This window comes from Corvus brachyrhynchos, unplaced genomic scaffold, assembly GCF_000691975.1.
Source record: "Corvus brachyrhynchos isolate BGI_N302 unplaced genomic scaffold, ASM69197v1 scaffold34, whole genome shotgun sequence".
Classification (NCBI taxonomy): Eukaryota; Metazoa; Chordata; class Aves; order Passeriformes; family Corvidae; genus Corvus; species Corvus brachyrhynchos.
Window position 1 is genome coordinate 1,711,555 of NW_008238126.1, and position 22,606 is coordinate 1,734,160.

At 40.3% G+C, this 22,606-nt stretch overlaps 1 protein-coding gene across 1 annotated transcript in view; it reads left to right on the forward strand.

Moving 5' to 3' along the window:
* Window positions 1-20,545, forward strand: part of MED14 (mediator complex subunit 14) — a 36,493-nt gene extending 15,948 nt beyond the window's left edge. The window contains exons 12-32 of the mRNA XM_008633079.2: window positions 495-620; window positions 1,463-1,541; window positions 3,123-3,282; window positions 3,671-3,865; window positions 4,429-4,563; window positions 4,994-5,070; window positions 6,597-6,757; window positions 7,040-7,186; window positions 7,272-7,363; window positions 8,591-8,743; window positions 8,955-9,224; window positions 10,426-10,581; window positions 11,112-11,223; window positions 11,842-11,973; window positions 13,028-13,210; window positions 13,879-14,114; window positions 14,770-14,949; window positions 15,137-15,244; window positions 15,681-15,806; window positions 16,411-16,600; window positions 20,156-20,545. Coding sequence (XP_008631301.1) covers window positions 495-620; window positions 1,463-1,541; window positions 3,123-3,282; window positions 3,671-3,865; window positions 4,429-4,563; window positions 4,994-5,070; window positions 6,597-6,757; window positions 7,040-7,186; window positions 7,272-7,363; window positions 8,591-8,743; window positions 8,955-9,224; window positions 10,426-10,581; window positions 11,112-11,223; window positions 11,842-11,973; window positions 13,028-13,210; window positions 13,879-14,114; window positions 14,770-14,949; window positions 15,137-15,244; window positions 15,681-15,806; window positions 16,411-16,600; window positions 20,156-20,229 — 3,092 coding nt within the window. The 3' untranslated portion in view covers window positions 20,230-20,545. The remainder of the gene's footprint in view (window positions 1-494; window positions 621-1,462; window positions 1,542-3,122; window positions 3,283-3,670; window positions 3,866-4,428; window positions 4,564-4,993; window positions 5,071-6,596; window positions 6,758-7,039; window positions 7,187-7,271; window positions 7,364-8,590; window positions 8,744-8,954; window positions 9,225-10,425; window positions 10,582-11,111; window positions 11,224-11,841; window positions 11,974-13,027; window positions 13,211-13,878; window positions 14,115-14,769; window positions 14,950-15,136; window positions 15,245-15,680; window positions 15,807-16,410; window positions 16,601-20,155) is intronic.
* The last annotated feature ends 2,061 nt before the right edge of the window (window positions 20,546-22,606 follow it).

Below are 22,606 nucleotides of genomic sequence, written 5' to 3' on the forward strand. Positions count from 1 at the left end.
ATTAACAAAACTTAGCTTTGACTTATTCTGCATTGAGAATGGTGAAATACGCATACATCTGAATGCAGCGTAAGAGGTGAAGCTGGTAGAACATTGTAGTCTGGGTTGAAGGGTTAAAATTTGCCTACTGTAAAACTTGTTTCTGTTCAGAATTGAAAGCAAATCTTTCACTGTTTTGAACTAGTTTTGGATGAGATTTTCCTTAAACTGCTGTTGAAACTTTTGGGATTTAGATCGATCTTACAATTGTGAAGCAGTGAGTTGAAAGATATTCAAGGATTAAGAATCTTCAAATTTGGTCTGCCTTTTCTCATTGATTTGTCACTGTTTTCACAGACAAATTCTTATGTTCAGTTTTCTCTTTATGTTAACACTGTAATAATGTGCAAGTAGGGTTTGTTTCTCTAAAAACATACAGGTTTTTTATTATAATTGGGTAAGTTTTAATATAAGCTTGACTTTTTATGAAATTATTAACATCATTTTTTGTTTAGCGTTCATTGAGACGGCTCTCCCAACTCTTGTAATTCCGATTTTGGAACCATGTGGTCGATCAGAGTGCCTGCATGTATTTGTTGATCTCCACTCTGGAATGTTCCAGCTGATGCTGTATGGTGTTGGTAAGTAGGCACAAAATCAGGAGGCATTTAATACCTTGCAAGAATCCTGCGCTGTGAGGTGATTTTGTGGGAGCAGTTCTGTCAGGTCTGCAAAGTTTTGTGAGCAAATGATCCCCACACTTGGGTCCTCATCTAGCTATTGGAGTTTGAGGAATAGAAAAGAGGATCTTTTTGCTTAAGTGCCACAGTTTAGTTAAGATTATTTTAAGAGGGCAACAGAGTAATTATTTTTGGGGTCAATGCAATGCATATTCTTTATGACTCATGATTCGTGGCTTGTGCTGTTAATGGATGAGGTCATTTCACATGGACCTCAGTGAGAATTATATTATGGGACCTTATACATCTGGAGTTACTACTGTTCAAGTCTTAACTTCAGGTTTCACAGGGCTTAAGAGAAGAAAGAAAGTTCTTTTAGTTTATTTGGTTAATAACATCCTGCTGTGGTCTTACAAGCATTATGTATCATCTGTTGGTACCTTAATCTCTCTCTTCACAGTAAGCCATGTGGAAAAAACAAGGGGCAACAATTACAAGTTGCACCAGGGGAAGTTTCATCTCGAAATCAAACAATCCATAGCACAACCCCCTGAGAGTTTTGATGGGGTCTCCACCACTGGATATGTTCAAGATGCTGTTGGACAGGGGATTAGATAGTCTCATCTATGCTCCCTTTCCCACAAAAGGCTGGACCAGATGATCTTTGAAGGTCCCCTTTGAAGCCCAAACCCAGGCTGTTCCATGATTCTGAGATTAATTAGATGAGACACTTTCAATGAAAGTTTGAAGTTTTGTTTGAAGGACTGGTTCTAAGACCATTTACTCATCTGATGTTCTTGCAGATCAACTGACACTCGATGACATAGAGAAATCTGTTAATGATGATATGAAGCGAATCATTCCTTGGCTCCAGCAGCTCAAGTAAGTGACTTGAACAGTTCACTTAGTTTGCATGGAATGAGTTACTACATTTGTATTCTGGATGATCACACTTGCATGGCTTTATGTTTTACCACAGTAGGGGTTACACTTTCTCACTGTTGTAAGCAACTTTGAGTATTTGTTATCTCCTCTAAGCAGTCGAGGAAAGTCTGGTTTTATTTGGACTTTGTTCCATAGCCCTGCTTTAGTTTTCCTCCTTACATGTAGCCTCATGCATTGCTATGTGCACACTTTGCATGAAGTCTTTTCACTTGAAGTCAATAGCAGACCACTTGCTTCCTGAGAGTCTCATTTTCTGTTCATGTTCGTCTTCTATATCCTTTATTCCAGTGTTTCTACAGCTGAACTCTGCTTGTTTCTCAGCAAAAATTATCTCCCTTCTCACAATACAGAGGGAAAAACCAGGAAGTGGCCTAGGATGATTTAAAACGTGTTTATCTTCTAGCACTTCAGCCCTTGCTGGTTTAAGCCTCTAATCTTCCTTCCATAAAGCCCTGAGATTTAAGCATGAGATACATTTGGCTTCCATAAGAGGTTGTAGCAAATAATACAAACACAGTTTGCATCTGCATGAGAACTGAGTTCCACCTGCTCTGTCGTTTTGGAAATTCCCAGTGCTCTGACTTAATTGCAGGGTGAAATCTCTATTTGAGGAGTTCAGCTTCTAAAAGAAGCTTGATGATGCATGAAGCACTGGCACCCTGGAGAAACTAATCAACTTCCCTTTGTTATAAATAATGTACTTGAGATAATGGCTTGGGTAGTGCTGCAGTTTCTGAGGAAGCTCAGCAGTCCACAAAATGTCTTTTAGGACAGCTGTATCTGACATGTTATCTGTGAGAATAAATATGGTGTGTTGTGATGGAGAGATGCTGAGCATCCACACTTTCCTCTGCTATTGTCAGTGGAAGTTTGACTAAATACCCAACCCATGCATTTCTGAGCCCCTTTCAAGCCTTGCTAGTCTTCCTGGCCTTGCCACTATGGCCAAAATCCATTGGAGTAGGACAAAGTTTAATTCCAATCATGAAACTAAATTTGGTGTCTCTCATGTAGCTCTTCATCTCCAAACTTACTCAGGTGAATGAGTTTGTTTATAACATAACCCACAGTGACATCCAGCTTCAGTGACTCTTTTTACTGTATTGCTTACCAGCATATGGGAACAAAGATTTTCCTTTCTATACCAAAACGTAATTGAAGATTCCAGATTGTCAAATAACTGCAATCTGCATGTTTTTTTAATGTTTCCCTTCTTTGTTTTATGTTGTAATTTCATATTGTAGCATATAAAAATTTATTCAGCAAATAATTTCAGGGCTTTTCTTCTTGAATTAACACCCGTCTCTTAAGCTGAAGACAAGATGTAAATATAGTGATAAGGAAATACAAAGTAATGAAATTTTCTATGTGATTTTTCTTTATTTAACTTGTGCTGCAGTCATAGATGTTGGCTTAGAATATGACTGACTCTTAATTTGACACTAATGCTCTACACAGCAGTATATTAGAATCCTGTAAACCAGACTCAGGGTACTAATACCTTTATTTCCATGCAAGGTTCTGGCTTGGACAGCAGCGCTGCAAACAGTCTATAAAACATCTGCCTACAGTGAGCAGTGAAACTCTTCAGCTAGCTAATTATGCCAGCCATCCAGTGGGAAACCTTTCCAAACACAAACTGTTCATCAAACTCACTCGCCTTCCCCAGTACTACATTGTAAGTAACTGAAAAATGCTTCTGTCTTTTGCTCCCTGTCATGGATATCCCAGGCAGTTTGTGGTTAACTGTTAACTCTTAACATTAGGAACCAGGTGATTGATGTAATGCTTGATTCTCTCCTCTCCCTCCCGTCTCCTGTGGGTTTGTTAAGCACTCAGGCTCATACAGGAGAGGGTACATACAGCTTTATTACTCAGCAACCTTCCCATTCTCTGTTTTCCTGAAAGGTTTGGTCTTCATCTCTTCTTGGATCCCTTTCCTAGCCACAGTATTAATATGTTGGAAAAGACTAATATTTGTCCTTTGAAAGGGAGAGGATAGGAAATGAGTTAGACTTAATCTTAGCTTGAGAATCTTCTCAATTTGTTGTTTTGTTTACATATAGGTTGTAGAGATGTTTGATGTTCCTGGCAACCCCACAGAACTAGAGTACAAGTACCATTTTCTGTCTGTGAGCTATGCTGAAGGAGATGACAGCCCTGCCACTGCACTTTTACTACAGCAGTTCAAACCAAACATTGAAGAGTTGGTATTGGACACAAAAAGTGGCAAACAAATGAAAAGTGGTGTCAAGCGCAAGGTACATGTTCCAAAAGCCATTGGGGTGGTTACAGTGCATGAAAGCTCAACACAGATTCTGAGCATCAATTCCAGTTTTAGTAGCCATGTTTCCAGGGTTTGTATGGCTGGCATCTTACTTGTATGAGTTCTCTGGACTGCTTCCCTAGGGAGATGCTGGGAAACTGTTTTGTAACAGTTGTCCTTCAATGCATGCCAGGCCTTCTCCACTGCTCTCCCGAGCCAAGGCAGAGCTCTGTGCAGAGGAGTGTGTATATATTGGATATGCAGGGTGCTGGTATCTGTGAGATACGCTTTGCACCATGTATAGACTTTGAAAGACTTGCAGGGGCTGATAAGAGTTACTTCTTGGGACCAGGCTGACGTGCCTTAGTGATATTCAAGTACTGTTTTAAAGACAGTCTTCAACTGAATTGCTTTTGTCCTGAAGTGGATCCTTTCAGGAGTTTGTGCTCAGGGTGTGATTCATTTAACACTTTGATGAATTAGATTATTCTCTGACATCTCTTTGAAGTGTTTACTCCAAATATGCAAGTACATTTGTCTTTATTTTATAAATTCTAGTTATCTGGAGATCCATGTTCCATAGAACCCAAGAAACCAAAACGGTCGGGAGAAATGTGTGCCTTCAATAAAGTGCTAGCTCATATTGTAGCCATGTGTGATACAAATATGCCATTTATAGGGCTTCGGATAGAGGTAGGTATTAAAAAATACTTTGTTTCCTTCTTCCCCTCCCCTACTTCTGATTCTGGTGTCTAGATGCGAGTGTTTGGCAAACTTGTGGTCATGTGCTCACTCTGGAGTTGCCCAGCCAGCTGAGCCTGGGTGACTCAATCTTCTACACTGTGTTGCTCTAGTCTTGCTAGAGCTGCTTCTCTTAATACCAAGCACTGCAAAAAGCGTGAAAAGTTGAGGGAAAAGGGAAAATGAGGTTGAAAGATGCACTTGTGGGAAGGGTTGGGAGACAACTTTATACCAGATTGGAGCAGACCGTTTTTTGGCTTTCCAGTGCTTGAGGACATGAAACATCTGTCACCCTCAGGGGAAAAAAAAAGTCCTTGAAAATGTTTGAAGCTTTTTGCTTGACTTTTTTGCTTAGAATAACATTTTTCTTGTTCATTCCTAGTTATCCAATATGGACATTCCTCACCAGGGAGTACAAGTAGAAGGAGATGGTTTCAGCCATGCAATACGTTTATTAAAGTAAGTGGATATTCTCTATTTTTCGTTTTATTATTGTACGTACACTTGAGAGAAAAAAAAGGCTTGTTTGGAGAGGAACAATAAGAATATCAGGACCGGGGTAAGATTTTTGTTTTGGGGTTATTTTTCCTTTTTTTTGGAGGGGTGTTTATATTGTGTATCTTGCACTTGTATGTGAAGCAGTGCTAGAGAAAGAGGAAAATAAGAGTAGACAAAGAGCCAACTACAATTTGCTTCCTTCATTAGCCTAAACCAAGGGGCTCTGAAAGCAGTTTGGCAGTTCTCAATCCTTAAATCCAGGCAGTGCTAAGGAAGATGTGATGATGATTCATGAACATGCAGTTTTAGATCAGATCAGAGGCCTACATACTCCATATGCTATTTGACAATTATGTGAAACTGCAGAGGAAAATGCCAGGAATCCCAGAAAAGACAATTGCATGGTAAAGAGATTGTAGAGGAAATATCTGAGAATCATACAGTAATTTAATAGGTTATTTAGGCCCAAGTGCAGGACTTTGCAATTGTTTTCATGGAACTTCATAAGGTTCCTGTTAACTTATTTCTCCAGCCATCTGTGATCTCTCTGAAGGGCAGCCCTGACCTCCAGCATGTTAAGTGCTCCCTTCAGTTTGGCATCATCTGCAAATTTTCTATTCTTTTGTAACATATAGGCTATTGAAATAGTTATATTGAAATTGTTAATAGGAGGCCAATAGTGGTGGCCTCTGTGCTAACCCTGAGAAATGCCAGCCACAACCAGCCACTAACTGGACCTGCAACAAATCAGTTTAAAGCAAAAAACGACAAACCCCAAAGACACGTCCTAGAGTAAAACCTTCATAACTCCTTTTATGCTGCAGAAATGTACAGTGACATAAAGGCACCAGTCTCTAAATGCATCAGGCCCTACCTTTTTAACTTTGCATATGAGCAGGGAACTTGTGAGCTGAAGTTAAGGGTGGAACAGGAAATTTCTGGCTAGATCCTCAAGGAATTTGAAAAAGAGTTTGGCATGTTTTTACTTAAACTTTATTTAGTCTGTCCCTTGAGCTCGATTCACACATTGGGATACGAATAAATTAGTGAGTACTAAGGGAACTGCCAGGTTGTTCATTGCATGTAGAGCAAGCTTGTTCTAGAAGGCAAATGAATTCAGATTGCCACAGAACTTCCTTATTCTCATCTTTTTTGTCTTATTTCTCTGTATAAGAGCTTTATATTGGTGAGCTCTTAGTTCACCAGGAGATAAGGACAATTCAGCAGATCCTTTAATAGTCTGTAATTTGCAGGTGTTGAATCCATATAAAAATTGATCTTAGCTCAGAGTGCTTTTGTGACACACTTACTACAGTCCTTGAGGAGGAATAGGTTATCTCACTGTGCAGTCCAGCTGCCTCTGCTGTTGATTAGTTCATTCTTTCATGTCCAGACTTGGGAGTCCTTCAGGAAATATTAGAAGGCGCTGTTGTTACTTGTGGAACTGTACTGTGTGTAATGGCACTTCTGTTTTTTGTCATGTATAGAATTCCTCCCTGTAAAGGTGTAAACGAGGAAACACAGAAGGCTCTGGACCGATCTCTTCTTGATTGCACTTTCCGACTACAAGGTAGAAATAATCGCACGTGGGTGGCCGAGCTGGTGTTTGCAAACTGCCCACTGAACAGCACTTCATCCAGGGAGCAAGGCAAGTTTCATTGAGGAACACTGGTAAATTTTGTTTCTTTGTAGTTTACATTGTCAATTGCAGTAGTTTTCATGTCTTGGTGTAACTGGACAGCTGTCTGCTCCTGAGATTGCTAATAAACCACAGTAATCAAATTTTAATCAAAATTCTGACTGCTGAGTTGATGCATTTTTGTTACTTCAATGTCCTTTCTGGTCACTTGCCACAGTTCACTCATAGTGTGTAAACCACAGCTCAGGAACCACTGGGTTGATCAGTATTTGCCATCTCCTCACACTGCAGGACCAACCCGTCACGTTTACCTGACGTATGAAAACCAGTTGTCTGAACCAGTTGGAGGTCGCAAGGTGGTCGAGATGTTCCTTAATGACTGGAACAGTATTGCTCGGCTGTACGAGTGTGTCCTGGAGTTTGCACGATCCCTACCAGGTACAGAAATCACCTTCTTTTTGTCAAAGTGGTGGGCTTACAGATTACTGTGATTTTCTCACTCTCTTCCCTCCCCTCTTCACAGACATCCCCAACCACTTAAACATTTTTTCAGAAGTTCGGATCTACAACTACAGAAAACTTATTCTTTGTTATGGAACTACCAAGGGGAGCTCAGTAAGTAACTCCTAAATGGACTTTAAATGTATGATTGAAAACAGAATGGGTAGACTTAGACTTCTCAGAATTTTACTACAGAAGTTTTCTTTTTAGTGGAATTAATATAGATGAATGTAGAAAAGACAGAGAGTGCTGCATTGCTGATTTGCTGGGTTCCTAGAAGTTCAGAATTTTTGACAATTTCTGTTTGATGTTTTATATTGTGGGAAGGACAGTTGTGTGCTTCTAACTGATGAAAGCTGGTGTAGCAGCATGTTTCTGAAAAACTTTGTGTAAGTGTTGTTGCTGGTCACTGCTGTACTGGGATATACGGATATGTGTTAAGCTGAGTGCCTAATTCTGCCTTAAAAGAGAGTACTCTTAACAAAGTTTTAAATGTAGTGCTGTGCTTTTGAATGGGGTGATCCTTAATTATTTTGTAGCAGTGTTGTTTTCTTGTTCAGAACTCTAGCTTTCTCTGTAGTATTTGAATTTACAACTTACTAATTACTTAAATAACTGAGTACTTGCTCACACCTTTGCCTTAAGTGCAAGGTAGAGGAGGAAGTGAGTGCATCTTTATTTCAGATTTAGAATATAGTTTTTGTGTGCAACTGATGCAAAGTAGCTGATACACTTGAAATTTGCTTCCTGGAATGCTTTTGTGTTCATTTTTCTAAGCTGAATTTTTAAGAGTATTTTTATGTGCCTTTTATTGGGAAGTATATGTGTGTGTATATATATGTATACATATATACATATGTATATTATATATATGTAAGTAGCCCCAGCAGCAGTATGAATTTTGCATTTAACTTCCTTACATATTAACATATCCAGTTCTCATTTTTGTGTAATGTAACTTAAGAAAACCAGTCCACCTCCAGAACTCATTAATCAGTTTTCCACGGTGTGAATCTCTTGAGTTTACTTTTCTCTCTTTCACCTTTGGCATAAAAGACTCTTTTGCTTTTTCGTTGACTTGCTGATATAATTGCCCAGTTCTGTAGTTGCCAACAATCCAGGCAGCTAAGTGGGTGTTAAAGCTGACAGTGCTTTTTTTTTTTCTTCACAACCTCAGCAGCTTTTGAGGAAGGTGAATTAGGAATCTGTTGAGGTTTGATGAAAAATGGGGGAAAAAATTAAATCAGACCAACTTTCTTATTATAATCTCTTGTTATAATCTTGTTATTACAACCTACTTGTTCTAGCTTCCAAGACCATTTTATGTTTGTGACATTGCAGATCAGCATTCAGTGGAACTCCATCCTCCAGAAGTTCCACATTTCACTGGGAACTGTTGGCCCGAACTCAGGTTGCAGTAACTGTCACAACACAATTCTGCACCAGCTCCAGGAGATGTTCAATAAAACGCCAAATGTGGTGCAGTTGTTACAGGTAATGTTCTAAAAAACTTCTCTCAAGAAAATTGCAAGACACTTGGGAGCTGAATTCTGATTAAACTGTTCTCTTCAAAATTACATGGGTGTTACAGTTGTTTATGGATCTCATTGCCAGAAGGCATCTAATTTTCCCTGCTATTCCCCATTTTCCCTGACCTTTCCTTTTGGATAAGCTACCTGACCTCTCAATATCCGCCCTCTCCCAGGTTTTGTTTGACACTCAGGCTCCATTAAACGCCATCAACAAACTCCCAACCGTGCCCATGCTGGGACTGACCCAACGCACCAACACTGCCTACCAGTGCTTCTCCATCCTGCCCCAGTCCCCCACGCACATCAGGCTGGCCTTCAGGAACATGTACTGCATCGACATCTACTGCCGCAGCCGCGGCGTGGTGGCCATTCGCGACGGCGCCTACAGCCTCTTCGACAACAGCAAGATCGTGGAGGGCTTCTACCCCGCGCCTGGGCTAAAGGTGACCACCCCATGTTTTCTGGCAGGCTGACAATAAATGAGCTTCTAACTTGGGAGTATGAATCTGATGTGAAGAGCTTGGTGAAGGCTTTCTTTGTGGAGAGCTGTGGTCCTTCCAAAATTCTGAGCGTAGAAGGAAGTTTTTGATTTATCGGTAGATCTGTTAATTAGTTTGAATTAAAACATTTCCTTTTTAAAATGTAACATCAAGTGCTGGGGGTTTTTTTTCTTATCTGTGTATTCAGGCATCCTTTTGTTGAAACTTGCTGAAGCTTTGTGACTAGGCTAGATGTCTGCTTCAGGATTAGCAGCAACTGCTCCTCACAAACTGTGTTGTGCGGCAGTACAGTGCTCATAAGTTGCAGGTGGGACAATGCTCCATGTCAGATGATTCTAGATAGAAACTTCCCTTCAAAATAGTTCTCATCAGTGTGTGGCAGGAGCCTATGGCTTTGGTTCTAAATGCAGTGCTGGTTCACTCTTCCTGAAAAGTGAATCTGTGCACATTGACAGAATACCTGAGGGCAGCTTGTACCAGTGCTAGTTACACTGAAATACTGGAAAAATGCATCCTTTGAGAAACAAGTTGATTTGCTAATTTTTGTTTTTCTGACAGTTGCAGCTGGATATTGATTCTCTGGTATTGCATTTAACTAATCCTGAACATCTGCCTCTTTCACAAATGCTAAATGAAAGACTAATGGAAATAAGAAGGAGATTGTAGATACCAGTGTAAGGTAGTAGAAGAGAATGAAAATGGGAAGGTACAGGAGGAATTAATTCAAGAAAGTTGTCAGGCTCCTCTGGGTACAAGAGAGTTCTGTGGAGGAGGTGACCCAGATGTTCTTAACCAAACAGGGCAGTTGTAGGTGTACAGCAGCCCTGTAGGTTCTGGATACTGATAAGTTGTTCTGGAACAGGTATTTCCAAACGTAGACTTATCTTTAAGGAGACAAGAAAAATGTTGGTATTTCAATTTACTGGAGATACTTCTTGTTATAGAGCCAGGTATCTCTGTTTATGAATTGATATATTTTGCAGACTAATTATACTGTAATTAATGAATGTCCACCAGTATTTAGTTCCCAAGACCTGTGTGCTGTAGCTGATAGAGGTAGTGTTACAGCTCAGCAAATAACTGCCTTCTTTTGTGTAGTAAAATTTAAATGGGCCAATTGCTAACAAAACTGCTTTTTCCACAGACATTCCTGAACATGTTTGTTGACAGCAATCAGGATGCACGGAGACGATCTGTAAATGAAGATGATAACCCACCTTCTCCTATTGGAGGAGACATGATGGATTCTTTGATATCACAGCTCCAACCCCAGCAGCCGCCGCAGCAACCACAACAACAGGTACCCTTCAGGCAAAATAAATGTTTATTGTCTTCCACAACAGTGGATTTCTAAGAACTTCATGTTCTAAAGGGATTAGCAGTAGCAAAATGGAAAAGGAGGCTATAAACCCACTCTGCTGCAGAATTCCCCTTCGGGCAAAACGTATTAATTTATTTTGCCATTTCTCATTCCAGTGTAAATAGCCCATAGCATATGAACAGCAGCTTTGGAAGGTCACATGAGACTTGCTGCCTAGAAGCAAAGGACTGAGGGAGGGAAAACAACTGTTAAAGATAAAAGATGGGAGGGAGAGTCAGGAGGTGTTGCTGTTACAGGGTGGCAGATAAAAGATGTGAGGTACAGAGGTATTATGTCTTTAGAAGAAACTGAAAAAAACAGTGAGCACTGAACAAAATAATATAGAAAACCAAACAACTGTGTGGATGAACCTGTAACAGCAAACCCTTGTTAGTATTCTGCACATACTTAACTTCTATTTTAGTACAAAATGATCAAAAATTTTCATTGTCCTATGTTGACAATTTCAGCCGTTTGCAAAACAGGCAGGAGCCTCTGGAGCGTATCCTCTCACCTCACCACCCACCTCCTACCACAACACAGTGACACCCTCCCCGTCCATGATGCACACGCAGTCACCAGGTAGGATGGCTGGGAAGCTGGGAGCTGATCCTGTCCTAGAAAAATAGGTCTTTGTGCATGCATGTTTTTTCTATTATTTGAGGTGTGTTTAGCCCCAGGTTAGCCAAGAGAATGCACCTTACATTGTGGAGAAAAAAAGAAAGTCCTACCATGTGTGTTTTGGAAAGTACATTTTGAAGATAAAAAAAAAAAACATTAAGTAAAACTGCCATCTTTAGCTATGTAATATTTGGGACTGTTTTCATTCTTACAGTTTATAACTTGCTAAGACAAAAACCTGGTAATTTTCAATACTTGGTTCTTCAGAAAAGCTTTTCATCACCAAAGCTCTGCTTTCTGCTCCTAGCTGTTGTAGAACAACAGCTGAAAATATTTAAATTTGGGGAAGGGCTGAGCAGGGGAGAAATGCCATTCTTCAAGCCAAATATCATGGGAAGTTTTTCATTTGTGTCGCAAATCAACCTGAAAAATATAACAGTCATGCATGTACGAAATAAAGCCTTCGAGTGCAAAAACAAATTCTCTTGAATCTTGTTTGCTGTTTCCCTGAAGGGAGCAGTTGATACAAAAAGTTAGAACAGAATTGTGTATGTCAAGTGATGTGATGTCTTTGATCAGGAAATTTGCATGCTGCAAGCTCACCTAGCGGGGCTTTAAGAGCACCATCACCAGCATCCTTTGGTCCAACTCCTTCACCTTCCTCTCTTGGAATCACAATGGGACAAACAGCTAACTTTGCCAGCCCACATGGTGAGTTCTTTACTGGCAGGTATATATGTAGGGACAGGGAGGTCAGATTTGCTTCTTGAAATTAAGTCTTCCAGAGCAGACCTAAGTTAACTGAGAAAAATTCATGTTTTGCAATTGGCTCAAGTAGCTGTTTTCATATATGTGAGTATTAACTCTTAACAGTAGTCAAAAGTAGCTGCATGGCATGTTGAGGCGTTCCTAACATGTTAAAAATTGACTCTCAGTCACTCCTTTCTGCTTACTAATGTGGGGAAATTCAATGTGGTCTTGTAGCAGAACAGTGGCTGCAGCTTTTAATGAGCATTTTCTTTTGTTAGATTAGTTAGTGGATTTTCACTGCTTACATTTCCTGGAAAAATAGCAGGTACAGGTTAGAAATTCAGATACTTGCACTTTGAAAATGTTGTCAAAGTCTGGCTGGTTTGACATATCTGTATGTGAGCAACATGCCTTTTGGTTGTTTCCTTTATTAATTCGGTTGGTTTTTTTGGAAAGCTGCCAAAACAATCCTTTGTGTAATCACAGTGTATTGGAAACTGTTGTATAGATGACAACAAATGAACAGTTCAGATGGTAATTTTCATACATCAGTTTGATTGTTGAGATGAATGCAGTGAGAGAGATGTGCCACAGAGGGTTCAAGGAGCTCGTTCTGATCAGTCTGTACAGCAGAGATACTTTTGCAGAGAAAACTGTAAGATACTGAATAGATAAGGAACTGTCTGGCTGAGGCTTCCATTTGCTAAGGAGTAGAAGTCCAAATCTGTAGGCAAGAGCTCCTTTTAGTTTAGAACCTGTTACTTGTTGGATATGACAATTTTTCTGAACATTCAATTTTACTTTTTTAAAAATACAACCTGGAAACCCTTGAAATCCATATTTTGATTTTTCCTCTCTGCCCCCACTTGGTGTGTTTTATATGGTTGTAAAAAGTAGTCTAAAAGCTTGCAGGCACTTTCATGCTTTACAGATTTTGGTAAGCCTCTTTTAGATTTCTCTATTAGAAAGCCTTTTACTTTTTAAAGAAATAATAATGGTCTTGTAACATCTGTAGGTACCATAGACCCAAGCTCACCATACACCATGATGTCACCCAGTCAGCGTGCAGGGAATTGGCCAGGATCTCCCCAGGTCTCTGGTCCATCACCAGCAGCACGGATGCCTGGAATGTCACCAGCCAACCCTTCCCTTCATTCACCTGTCCCTGATGCCTCTCATTCCCCACGAGCTGGAGCAAGTAGGCTTCTTTATCAGTGTTATAACTGTGAAACACCCATGTTTAACATTTCCAGTTGTGTTCCTTTTGGTAGTTCTTGTGTTGGTCTAACAGTCCTTACTGCCCTTGTGCAGTAAAATATCCAAGGAAATTAAGCCTTTATTCTGTCCTAGTTCAAATCTTCAGTAACAAATTGGTAAAAATGAGCTAAAGCATACAGCATAAATGTCAGCAGGATTGATGATAACTCTTGTTGCAGTGCAGAAATCAGTCTGAAACTACTGAACTCCGTGACTAAGAGAAAAGTCTTCAGAGTGAAAGCAATGATGGGCACATTTGCCAACCCAAATACTAACTTTTCACATCATAGATTTGTAATACTGCTCTTGCACGACTGATTTAGCCATCTTTACGTCCCATTGAGTTTGTTGTGCAAACCTCCTGTCTGCTGGCATGCTGCAGAAAGAGGAAAAGGGAGGGGTGTTTTAATGTTACTGAGACTCTTTGCATGGGTGCAGGGTCAAAACTAATTCTTTGTCTGTCTGATGCCTATCACTAGGCAGGCAAATTCTTAAATAAGAAGGATTAAGCTTTGGCCCAGAGGACTTACTGATGAACAGTGACAAAGTGAACACATATCTTGTTTCAGTGTAAATCCTCCCTTACTGCAAGTCCTTGTGTCCCCACAGGTTCCCAAGCCATGCCAACAAGCATGCCTCCACCTCGGAAACTACCTCAGCGCTCTTGGGCTGCATCCATTCCTACAATCCTCACCCACAGTGCCTTGAATATTCTGCTCTTGCCCTCTCCTACCCCTGGGCTTGTGCCAGGACTGGCTGGCAGCTATCTGTGCTCCCCTCTCGAGCGATTCCTCGGATCAGTGATTATGAGGAGGCATCTTCAGAGGATCATACAACAGGAAACGGTATGATTTAAGTGGGCCTGTGGGTATGTGACTGCTCCATGTCTTTCAAGTCAGGCACAAACTGAAATCCTTCAAATAAAATAACTGTTTGCTGTTAGACTTGTGCTGTACTTCTGATTTTTGCCACCTAAAGTGTCAAAATTTAGAGAAATCATTTAGTTCCACTTCCTTTCCATGCAAATTAGATGTGGAAAACCTGTTTGGTCAGGTGAAATTTGGTAACTGTTAAGATAGCAAGTTTAGGACCAGACTTTAAGATGCCGTGGGTTCCTTGGGTTTGTCATGTGCATTGGGAGTTTACTAGAACAGCCACGGGGTTACTGGGGATGCCACTACTTGGCAAGATTGCCAGAGAAGTGAGTTACTAGTTAATGGTAACTACTAGGTCAGGAATGTTACTTTGGGGCTTGGGACAGACAAATGTGCCTCTTCACTTCTGTGGCGTGGATTCAGTGACAGAGGAAGAAGCCAAATCTGGCATAAACTTAATTCTCAAGGCAATTTCACCTGTATTAAAATATCTTGTGTTTCTTTCTGGAAAGAGAGGTTGATCACTATGCTTTGGGGAGGGAGTGAGAGTGTGTGTGTGTGTATGTCTGTGTGTTCATGCTATTTAATGAATGACTAATTGACTGTGAATCTTCTTTTTATGCAGCTACAGTTAATAAACTCGAATGAACCAGGTGTCATTATGTTTAAGACAGAGGCACTGAAATGCAGGGTTGCTCTCAATCCCAAAACCAACCAGACCTTGCAGCTGAAAGTCACACCTGAAAATACAGGACAGTGGAAATCAGAGGAGTTACAGGTTTTGGAGAAGTTCTTTGAAACGAGGGTATGTACTGAAATCAAGAATGTTTACATTTTTGTGCATTGCTTTTAATCTCTGGTGTTGTTTTGAGTGGTCCTGCTGGCTGTGTAAGAGCTGCAAAATATAAAATTGACAGCTGTGCATGCTGGTTGCGTATTAAATCATATATTTATTATCTAAATAGGCACTACTAAATAGTGTCTTTCTTTAGGTTGCAGGACCACCTTTTAAAGCAAACACCCTGATAGCCTTCACAAAGTTACTAGGGGCTCCCACGCACATCCTCAGGGACTGCGTGCACATCATGAAACTGGAGCTGGTAAGTCCACTGTTCTATTTATTTAGTTCACCCAACTTTGGTTATTATATTTTTGAAAAAAAGCTGTTGTATCTTTATCTACAAACACACAAATTACTCTAAATCTATACATAAGTTATTTAATGTTACTGGAGAAGTTTTTGGTTTACTACCAGCTCTCCTGGAAACTCCCAAAATTTCTCATTTAAACTGATGATTTTAAAGAACTGCATACATGTTACTGCACAACAGGCACATGCATAGGCTGGCTGCAGTCTTTCTGACTGTATTGTTGTGCTCAGTTCTTTCAGAGTTACTCGTATTTCTCTAAACCTGGCAACATCTGCAGGTTTAGGTAAAGAGACACATTCTACTTCGTGATGCTTCCCTGTTTCATAGCTGTGTATGTCACTGACATGAGACCTGTGCTGTTCTCTGTGCTGCTCTCTCTGAACAGTTCCCTGACCAGGCAAGTCAGCTGAAATGGAACGTGCAGTTTTGTTTAACAATCCCTCCCAGCGCTCCACCAATTGCGCCTCCAGGAACACCTGCTGTTGTTCTGAAATCCAAAATGTTGTTTTTTGTAAGTAGAGCTATCTGTTTTAAAATTCTAACCCTGCATATCTCAGAGATCACGGGTTTGTAGCAAAACATAAGCCACTGTACCTGACAGCTGTAATAGCTAAAAGTTTTGTACTGTTTGGAATCCTGGATTTGCGTGGATCTCTTGTAATAAGTTTGGTTCATATTCCTACTCTCCTTCTTACTAAAACACAGCAGCTCCTCGTGTTTTGTGTTCTTGGAGAGATGTTGACAATATCTGAAGTTCAGCTCCCTCTGGGCTGCATCTTCAAGTGCTCAACTTGTGGGTGTTTTGTTGTTTGAGGCACTAACCACCTAGACTGAGTGACGTGCACATTAGTGGTGCTGGGAGAGGAGAGCAGGGATGAGATGTTCAGAACAAATCTACATCGGTGTTGTGCCCGAGGCAGTGCTTATTGTGGGGTGCTTTTGAGAAGAAAACAGTCTCCACCTGATTGATAATTTCTCTGTTACAGAATTGATGTCTGAAAACGGGGGTGGATGTACATGCTGTGTGTAGGCCTGGAGTGTTTAACTGTGTCAGAAGTTGCATTGAAGTACAAGATCCTTCAATTTAACACAGTTTTTGGGTTTTTCCCCCACAGCTCCAGCTAACACAGAAAACAACAGTCCCACAGGAAGCTGTTAGTATTATTGTCCCAATTATTTATGATATGGCTTCGGGTACAACGCAACAGGCTGACATTCCCAGGCAGCAGAACTCTTCTGTTGCTGCTCCAATGATGGTTAGCAATATTCTAAAGAGGTTTGCTGAACTGAATTCACCACGACCAGGTACTGTACATGTCCAGTAGATATATTCTCTTCACCCAGACATCTGTGACAAATCTCCAGTGTAACACTAAACCTCTCTTAAGTCTGAATTCTTCTTGGTTTCTATCTTACTTCTTTAGTGATTACAAACTCCTGATGTGACAGGCAATACATAACTTAATAGGAAGTACTGGCAACACAGCAGAAGGTTGCACTGATGATTCAGGCTGGGTTTTGCTGTTCTGCCCGAGTGATAGGATGCACCCACCTCTTGTTGGCCCAGCTCTTGCTGCTCAGTAAGAGTCACACTTTTTGACAAATGGGCCCAGAATGAGTCACAAGACATATACTATGGCCAAGTGTCAGTTTTCATGGTTAATTATGAAGTTACTCAGCTTAGCAGTAGAATATAAAGGGATGTTAAAATAGTTGTCAGAACTTGTCCACGTGCTGTGAATGATTAAAAAGTAATTGCAGTGGTTGTATACTCCTTTGTCAGTGTGTCCACTAGCAGAGGTGCATACAGTTCTGTCGATCAGACGTGCTGTGAAGTGTTTGAGCTAGGTTTTTCTGAGTGTTCATTGGCCTGTAGGTAGTGCACCGTGAGCAGCGTTGTGCTTTGCTTTCCCTCTTGTTTGTCATGCCTTTTTTGTTATTTTTTTAGTATCTAAAACATTGAAGAACAGTAGCAGGTTCTTTGGGCAGCATGTTGTCTATAAGCAGTGGTTTGGGGTCCTAATACACAGATGGCTTAACTTTCAGTTCTGACGAAGAACAAAATTTTTCCAGTAACCCAGTGAATAGATTGAAGTTGTGAATCCAGAGGTTGACTCTTACTTCTCTTTTGTATAATTATTCATCTTGTTGTTATGCAGTAATTTTAACTATGCTTGATGGATTATTTCAATTGCTAGAACATGAGCAATGTTTACCTTAAATTGGTGTGGGTATGCATACATTTCTGAAACTTGTGATGGGATTTAAATTAATATGCATTTTTTGTTTAACATGTAGTAATAGTGTAGGTAAATAGAGAGAAAATAGCCTTGAGGGCATGTTGAGTTCCCTGTAGGAGTTCTGTATGTGGCAGAGAGCTGTTGTTTGTATAGCACTTCTGTTTCAAAATACATTAACTAAACTTCAGGTGTTGCTTTTGGAAGGTGCTTCCCCACAGAGTTCCTCTGGTGTGGGGAAGGGTAGGTTCTTGCTTTGCTGTTTGTTATTGCACTGAGTTGTGTTTTAAAGTAAACCCTCCACAAAATACCACAGCAGAGCAAGTAACTGTCAAAGCTGCTCTGGTGATGCCAGGTGAGATGTTTTCTGATGTTCACTAGATAGATCAGAACGGACAATTTTTGTTTGTCGTGCAAGTTTTGAAGCAGTTTTCAAATCAATACAGGGAGCAAAGTACAGACAGGCAGAAAAAAAGCATAGGAAAAGCATTGGAGCCACAAGCAGAACCTTATCCAGGCAAAGGAGAATGTAGCTGGCTGAGCAGAGGAAGTTTCTAGTAGTCCTTCCTCTGATTTCCAAAAGAAAGAATGAGTCTGTATGAATTTATTTATTTCCACCACTACCTAGCCAAAGTAGGATCTTCCTGAAGACACTTGAAATGCAATTCCCTCTGTTCTTATTGTCAAAACATACATTATTATATCTGATCAAAGAGAACAAGAATACCTTCTTTTCTTCGCCATTGAAAGGTGATAGGAGAGCCAACAGATGAAAGTAGATAGCTGGGAGACTTCTCTTATAACAGCAGTACATGGGAGATCCCAGATGTGTGTCCTTTCTCGTCTGATGCTCCTTTCTCTTCTGCTGCTCCTGTGCTGTACCCAGGATTTTCCTGATTTTCCTGCCTGTTAGCTCTCTGCTGCACTAACTGCAATCTGCCTGGTTAAGGGAATTTTTCACTGTTTGAGTCAGGAAGGACCAGGGCCTCCCATCGTGCACAGATGATGTTACTGGCACTGTCGTTGTAACCTGGAATTAGTGTTGCCTCGTTCTGGCTGTATCTTTTTTACCTTTCTCTCTTTGTGAGAAAGTATTTTGTATTCAGCTTAATTTTCCTCTTAATAAAATGGTAGTGCCTGAAAAGTAAGTTCTTTTGAAAGAGTTTTCTTTTCAGATATGTGGGCAAACACATTCTGCTGTGTTTAACAGTAAAATGTTGACTCATTGTGAGTACACATTGTCTTTCTAAGACCACTTTACCTATGCCTCAGTGGGAGAAAATACTTTACTTTGGGGAAATACTTGTATGAACTGAGAAGAAATCAATGCCCTGGAATAGTAAGTTTAAACTTGAGCTGTAATTCCAAAACCTACAGTATGTAGTGGACATAAATCTGGTAAGGAAATTAAAGTCCCTATGGATGCTGGAGGTGATCCTTAGGGAGGAGCTCAAGGGACTCATGATGATTCTTAAAGCACTTCACAACTAAACATTTTTCAGTGTCTGATTTTCAGTGATGCAGTGGATGGTATTTAGCCCAGATTGGTAGCTTTGATATGATAATGACTTGCCCAAAATAATCTTGGGAATCCCTAGTCTGGCAGTTAAGATTAATGCATCCCAACAGGCTCTGTGCTTATCTCTTTGGTCACACTGTTGCTCCTTCAGCAGCAAAATGCAATATCTTCTAATTGACATTCCGTGAAATATGCAGGAAAAATTCAGCCCACAATGACCAGGTTACAACAGTGGCTATTAATTGTATTCTCTTTACCAGGAAACAGTAGATGAAAATCACAGCTGCCTGTTACTTCATCTTTTGTTGTTCTTATTTAACCCTTTCACTTCTGCTGGTTTTAACTTCTTTAAGCTATTCAGAATATGTGTGGTTTTGTCAACAAGTGCTGGTATTTAAAACTTGAGGTAGCTGTGGCTGGTTTTTCCTCTCAGTATTGAATCTCAGCTGTTGGAAACAGAAGTCCACCTGCTCTGTATTTTATTTTGCAGTTTAGATGTCAAGGGTAGAGCCAGAGCAATTTGGTTGAAAGAAACAGATTCCTGACTGTTGCTCAGTCTTGGAATTAGAAATGTTTCCAAGACTAAGCTTAGGACAGAAAACGTCTATCAGCTGTTTCAGACTTGAAGTCATTTTGAGTCTTTCAAAATCTTTAGTTTCTGCTTGTAATCAATAGAAATAAAACTTGAAGAAGTTGGGTTATTTTCTTTGTAAGATGTAGTGCTCTTAATTAATAACATACTGAAAAAATTCGGACCACAGTCCATGGGCAATCAATTCTAGCATAGATTCAATCTGACATTCAAAAGCAATTAAAAATTAAGAGCTACTTGCAATTCCATCACCAACAAGAGCAGTCCTGCTGGGAAAGCTGGAGCTGCTTCAGCTGGTAACTCCCACAAATCCCAACATCCCTGGAGGTCGCTGGGTTTTGGGAGTCTCGGCCGCCGCGTGTCTGCACCCTCGGCTCTGCCCTGGGGGGCTCAGGGGGGCACAGTGAGGAAGGGCTGTGGGGTGTGGGGCTAACCTGTCTCTTTTCCCTGCTCCAGAGCGAGGAAGGGCTGTCCGGGGCGCGGTGCTAACCTGTCTCTTTTCCCTGTTCCAGGTGAATGCACAATATTTGCAGCCGTTCGTGATTTGATGGTTAATCTTACGCTGCCCCCTGGGGGGCGTCCCTAGACACTTTTAAAAGAAGGCTGAAAGTGAGACAAAACAGCAAAAAAAAAAAAAAATTAAAAAAAAAAATTAAAATAAAGCCTTCAGTTAAAAGAGGACGTTTTAATTTTACCTTTTTTTCTAAGAGCTAACTATAAACTGGCAAACTTTCAGGGATGCACTTTCATCACATGAGTATCACCACGACTTTTGTATAGTGCTGTTGTATAGTGTGTTTTAATGGGAGACACTTCAGACTAGGTAATAGATTGAAGTATCAGCTTGCTGGTAATAGATTTAATATTCTGTTTTATACTATAAAGATTATGAAAATGCCAAACTTGTTTGTTTTTCTGTTTTTCTTATGTTTTGGTGTAATAGTCTTTTTTTAAGGCAGGTCTGTCATTTTTGAATACTGTAAAACTGTGACAAACTTTATATTGAAGCTGTATTTTAATATGACTGCTTTGAATCCTTAAACAATTTATTTGGGCTTGTTGTAAACATGTCCCCAAAAAGCAATATTTAATAAACTGGATTAAAAAATCTTGTACTGGATGTTGTATCATCTTAAACGTTATTCCTCTCCCCTGTAGCCACTGGTCAGATCTCTTGTGTTCACACTTACTGCACTACCTCTTTTTGTGATCTTGGTTATACATGCACACACGTGCTGCTAACTTAAAAACCCAAACAAACCTTTGTTTATTTATCCTGTGGATTCAATTTGTCCAGAGTAGAACAGAGTTTGTTCATTTTCCTGGTTGTAAACATAACCAGTACTTACTTAAAATGGTTCTTCATTTCTTATACCAGGAACTACATCTTTTCTGTCCCAAAAGCAAAGTTTAGTGGAAGAAAGAACCTTTTGTCATCTGTCATGGAGTCTGTTATTACGGATTTGTCTTGTTGTAGAGGCAGGTAAGGTAGGAGCTGGACCTGCATACCACAAAATTGGAGAGGCTGGTCCAAAAAAGAAACAACCTCACATTTAACTTCCTGAGTTGGATGTATGTAGATAACTTTGTCAGTAATGACTGAAGGCTCTTGTAATTGAATAAAATGTTCATCCTTAGGAGTTATCTGTCATTTACCCATTTGTCCTCCTGGATCAGTATTCTCAAATTTCTATAGAGTTCAAGTTGGTTTCCAGACTTCCTACAATAGTGATTTTCAGCTATGCTTCCTCCTTCTCTTTGCAGAGCTCTGGCAGCTCCCTGCTCAGCTGAAGGACATTTGAAACTAATTTTAAATATCTTTTAGTGAATGTATTCCAACCTGTCTTCAAGGCTGCCCATTGCCCTTATGACTGTCACAGTGCTTTTCTCTGAAGCTCTTGCCATTAGAGATCACCTTTTGGTTGGTGCCCACCTCAGATTTCAGCCTTGAACCTGTGGTTTGAGTGTGGGTTCTGTATCACTGCAGCTCTCACCCACGTGTATCTAACAGATGGTTATACAGCTTCTCCTTCTGAAAAACTAAACCCATACCCTGGAGTGAAAACCTGCAGTTTTTAAATGCTGCTGCTGCTGCTGCTCAGTTGGAAAGAGCCCACATTTCTGCTGTTTTACAACTAAACCGATGTTTTAAAATTGAGAGGTGATACAAGGATGTCTGAAAAAGACTGGCTGTTGCACTGGTCACTGCTCTGGTTTCAAGGTGGGAGCATTCCCATGCCTAAAATCAGCTTCCTGATATGTGAGAAGTACCTGCTGCCCTTTGTGGGAAGGGGCAGGAGATGTGGAGTGTGGTGAGGGCAGAGCTTCAGCACTTGGAAGTGAAAGGAAGGGGAGAGGCCTCCCACAGGTCAGAGAAAATAAAACATGAAACTACTGACAGATGGTTATGGACTGACATTCCAAATCCCAGATGATGGGATGGTTGAATTTTGTTTTATATTACACACAGCACTCATAACATACACCACATTCTAAACATTTCTCCTAAATAATTAAATTCTTAAGGAAAACACTGCTAGTAAAAAGAAGCATTTCCCACTCACCAGAGACACTTGTTCCTTTCAAAGCAATGACTGTGACTTTACAACTACAGTTTTAAGTTTTCTTTTTCATATGTATTTACAACTTCAGTTTTAAGTTTCATTTTCCATGTGTTCAGTCCCTTTTTCTGGCAGCCAGATGATGTGAGCACCTGCTGCATTGGGACTATTTGTAGATTTCTTCCTTATGGCAGATTTCTTTGTCCATTTATTTTGCTGAAAATGCTTCTGTGACTCCACATCCTGCAGGTTTTCTGGAGGTTTCTAAATTTCTGATCAACCCACCTGTGGGACAAGGATGAGGGAATTGAATTATACAGAGGAAAAATAGTTGTTCTGAGCTGATGCACAGCTCTGGCTTAGAAATGTTAGCCAGCATCAGATGGGAACACGTTTTACGTA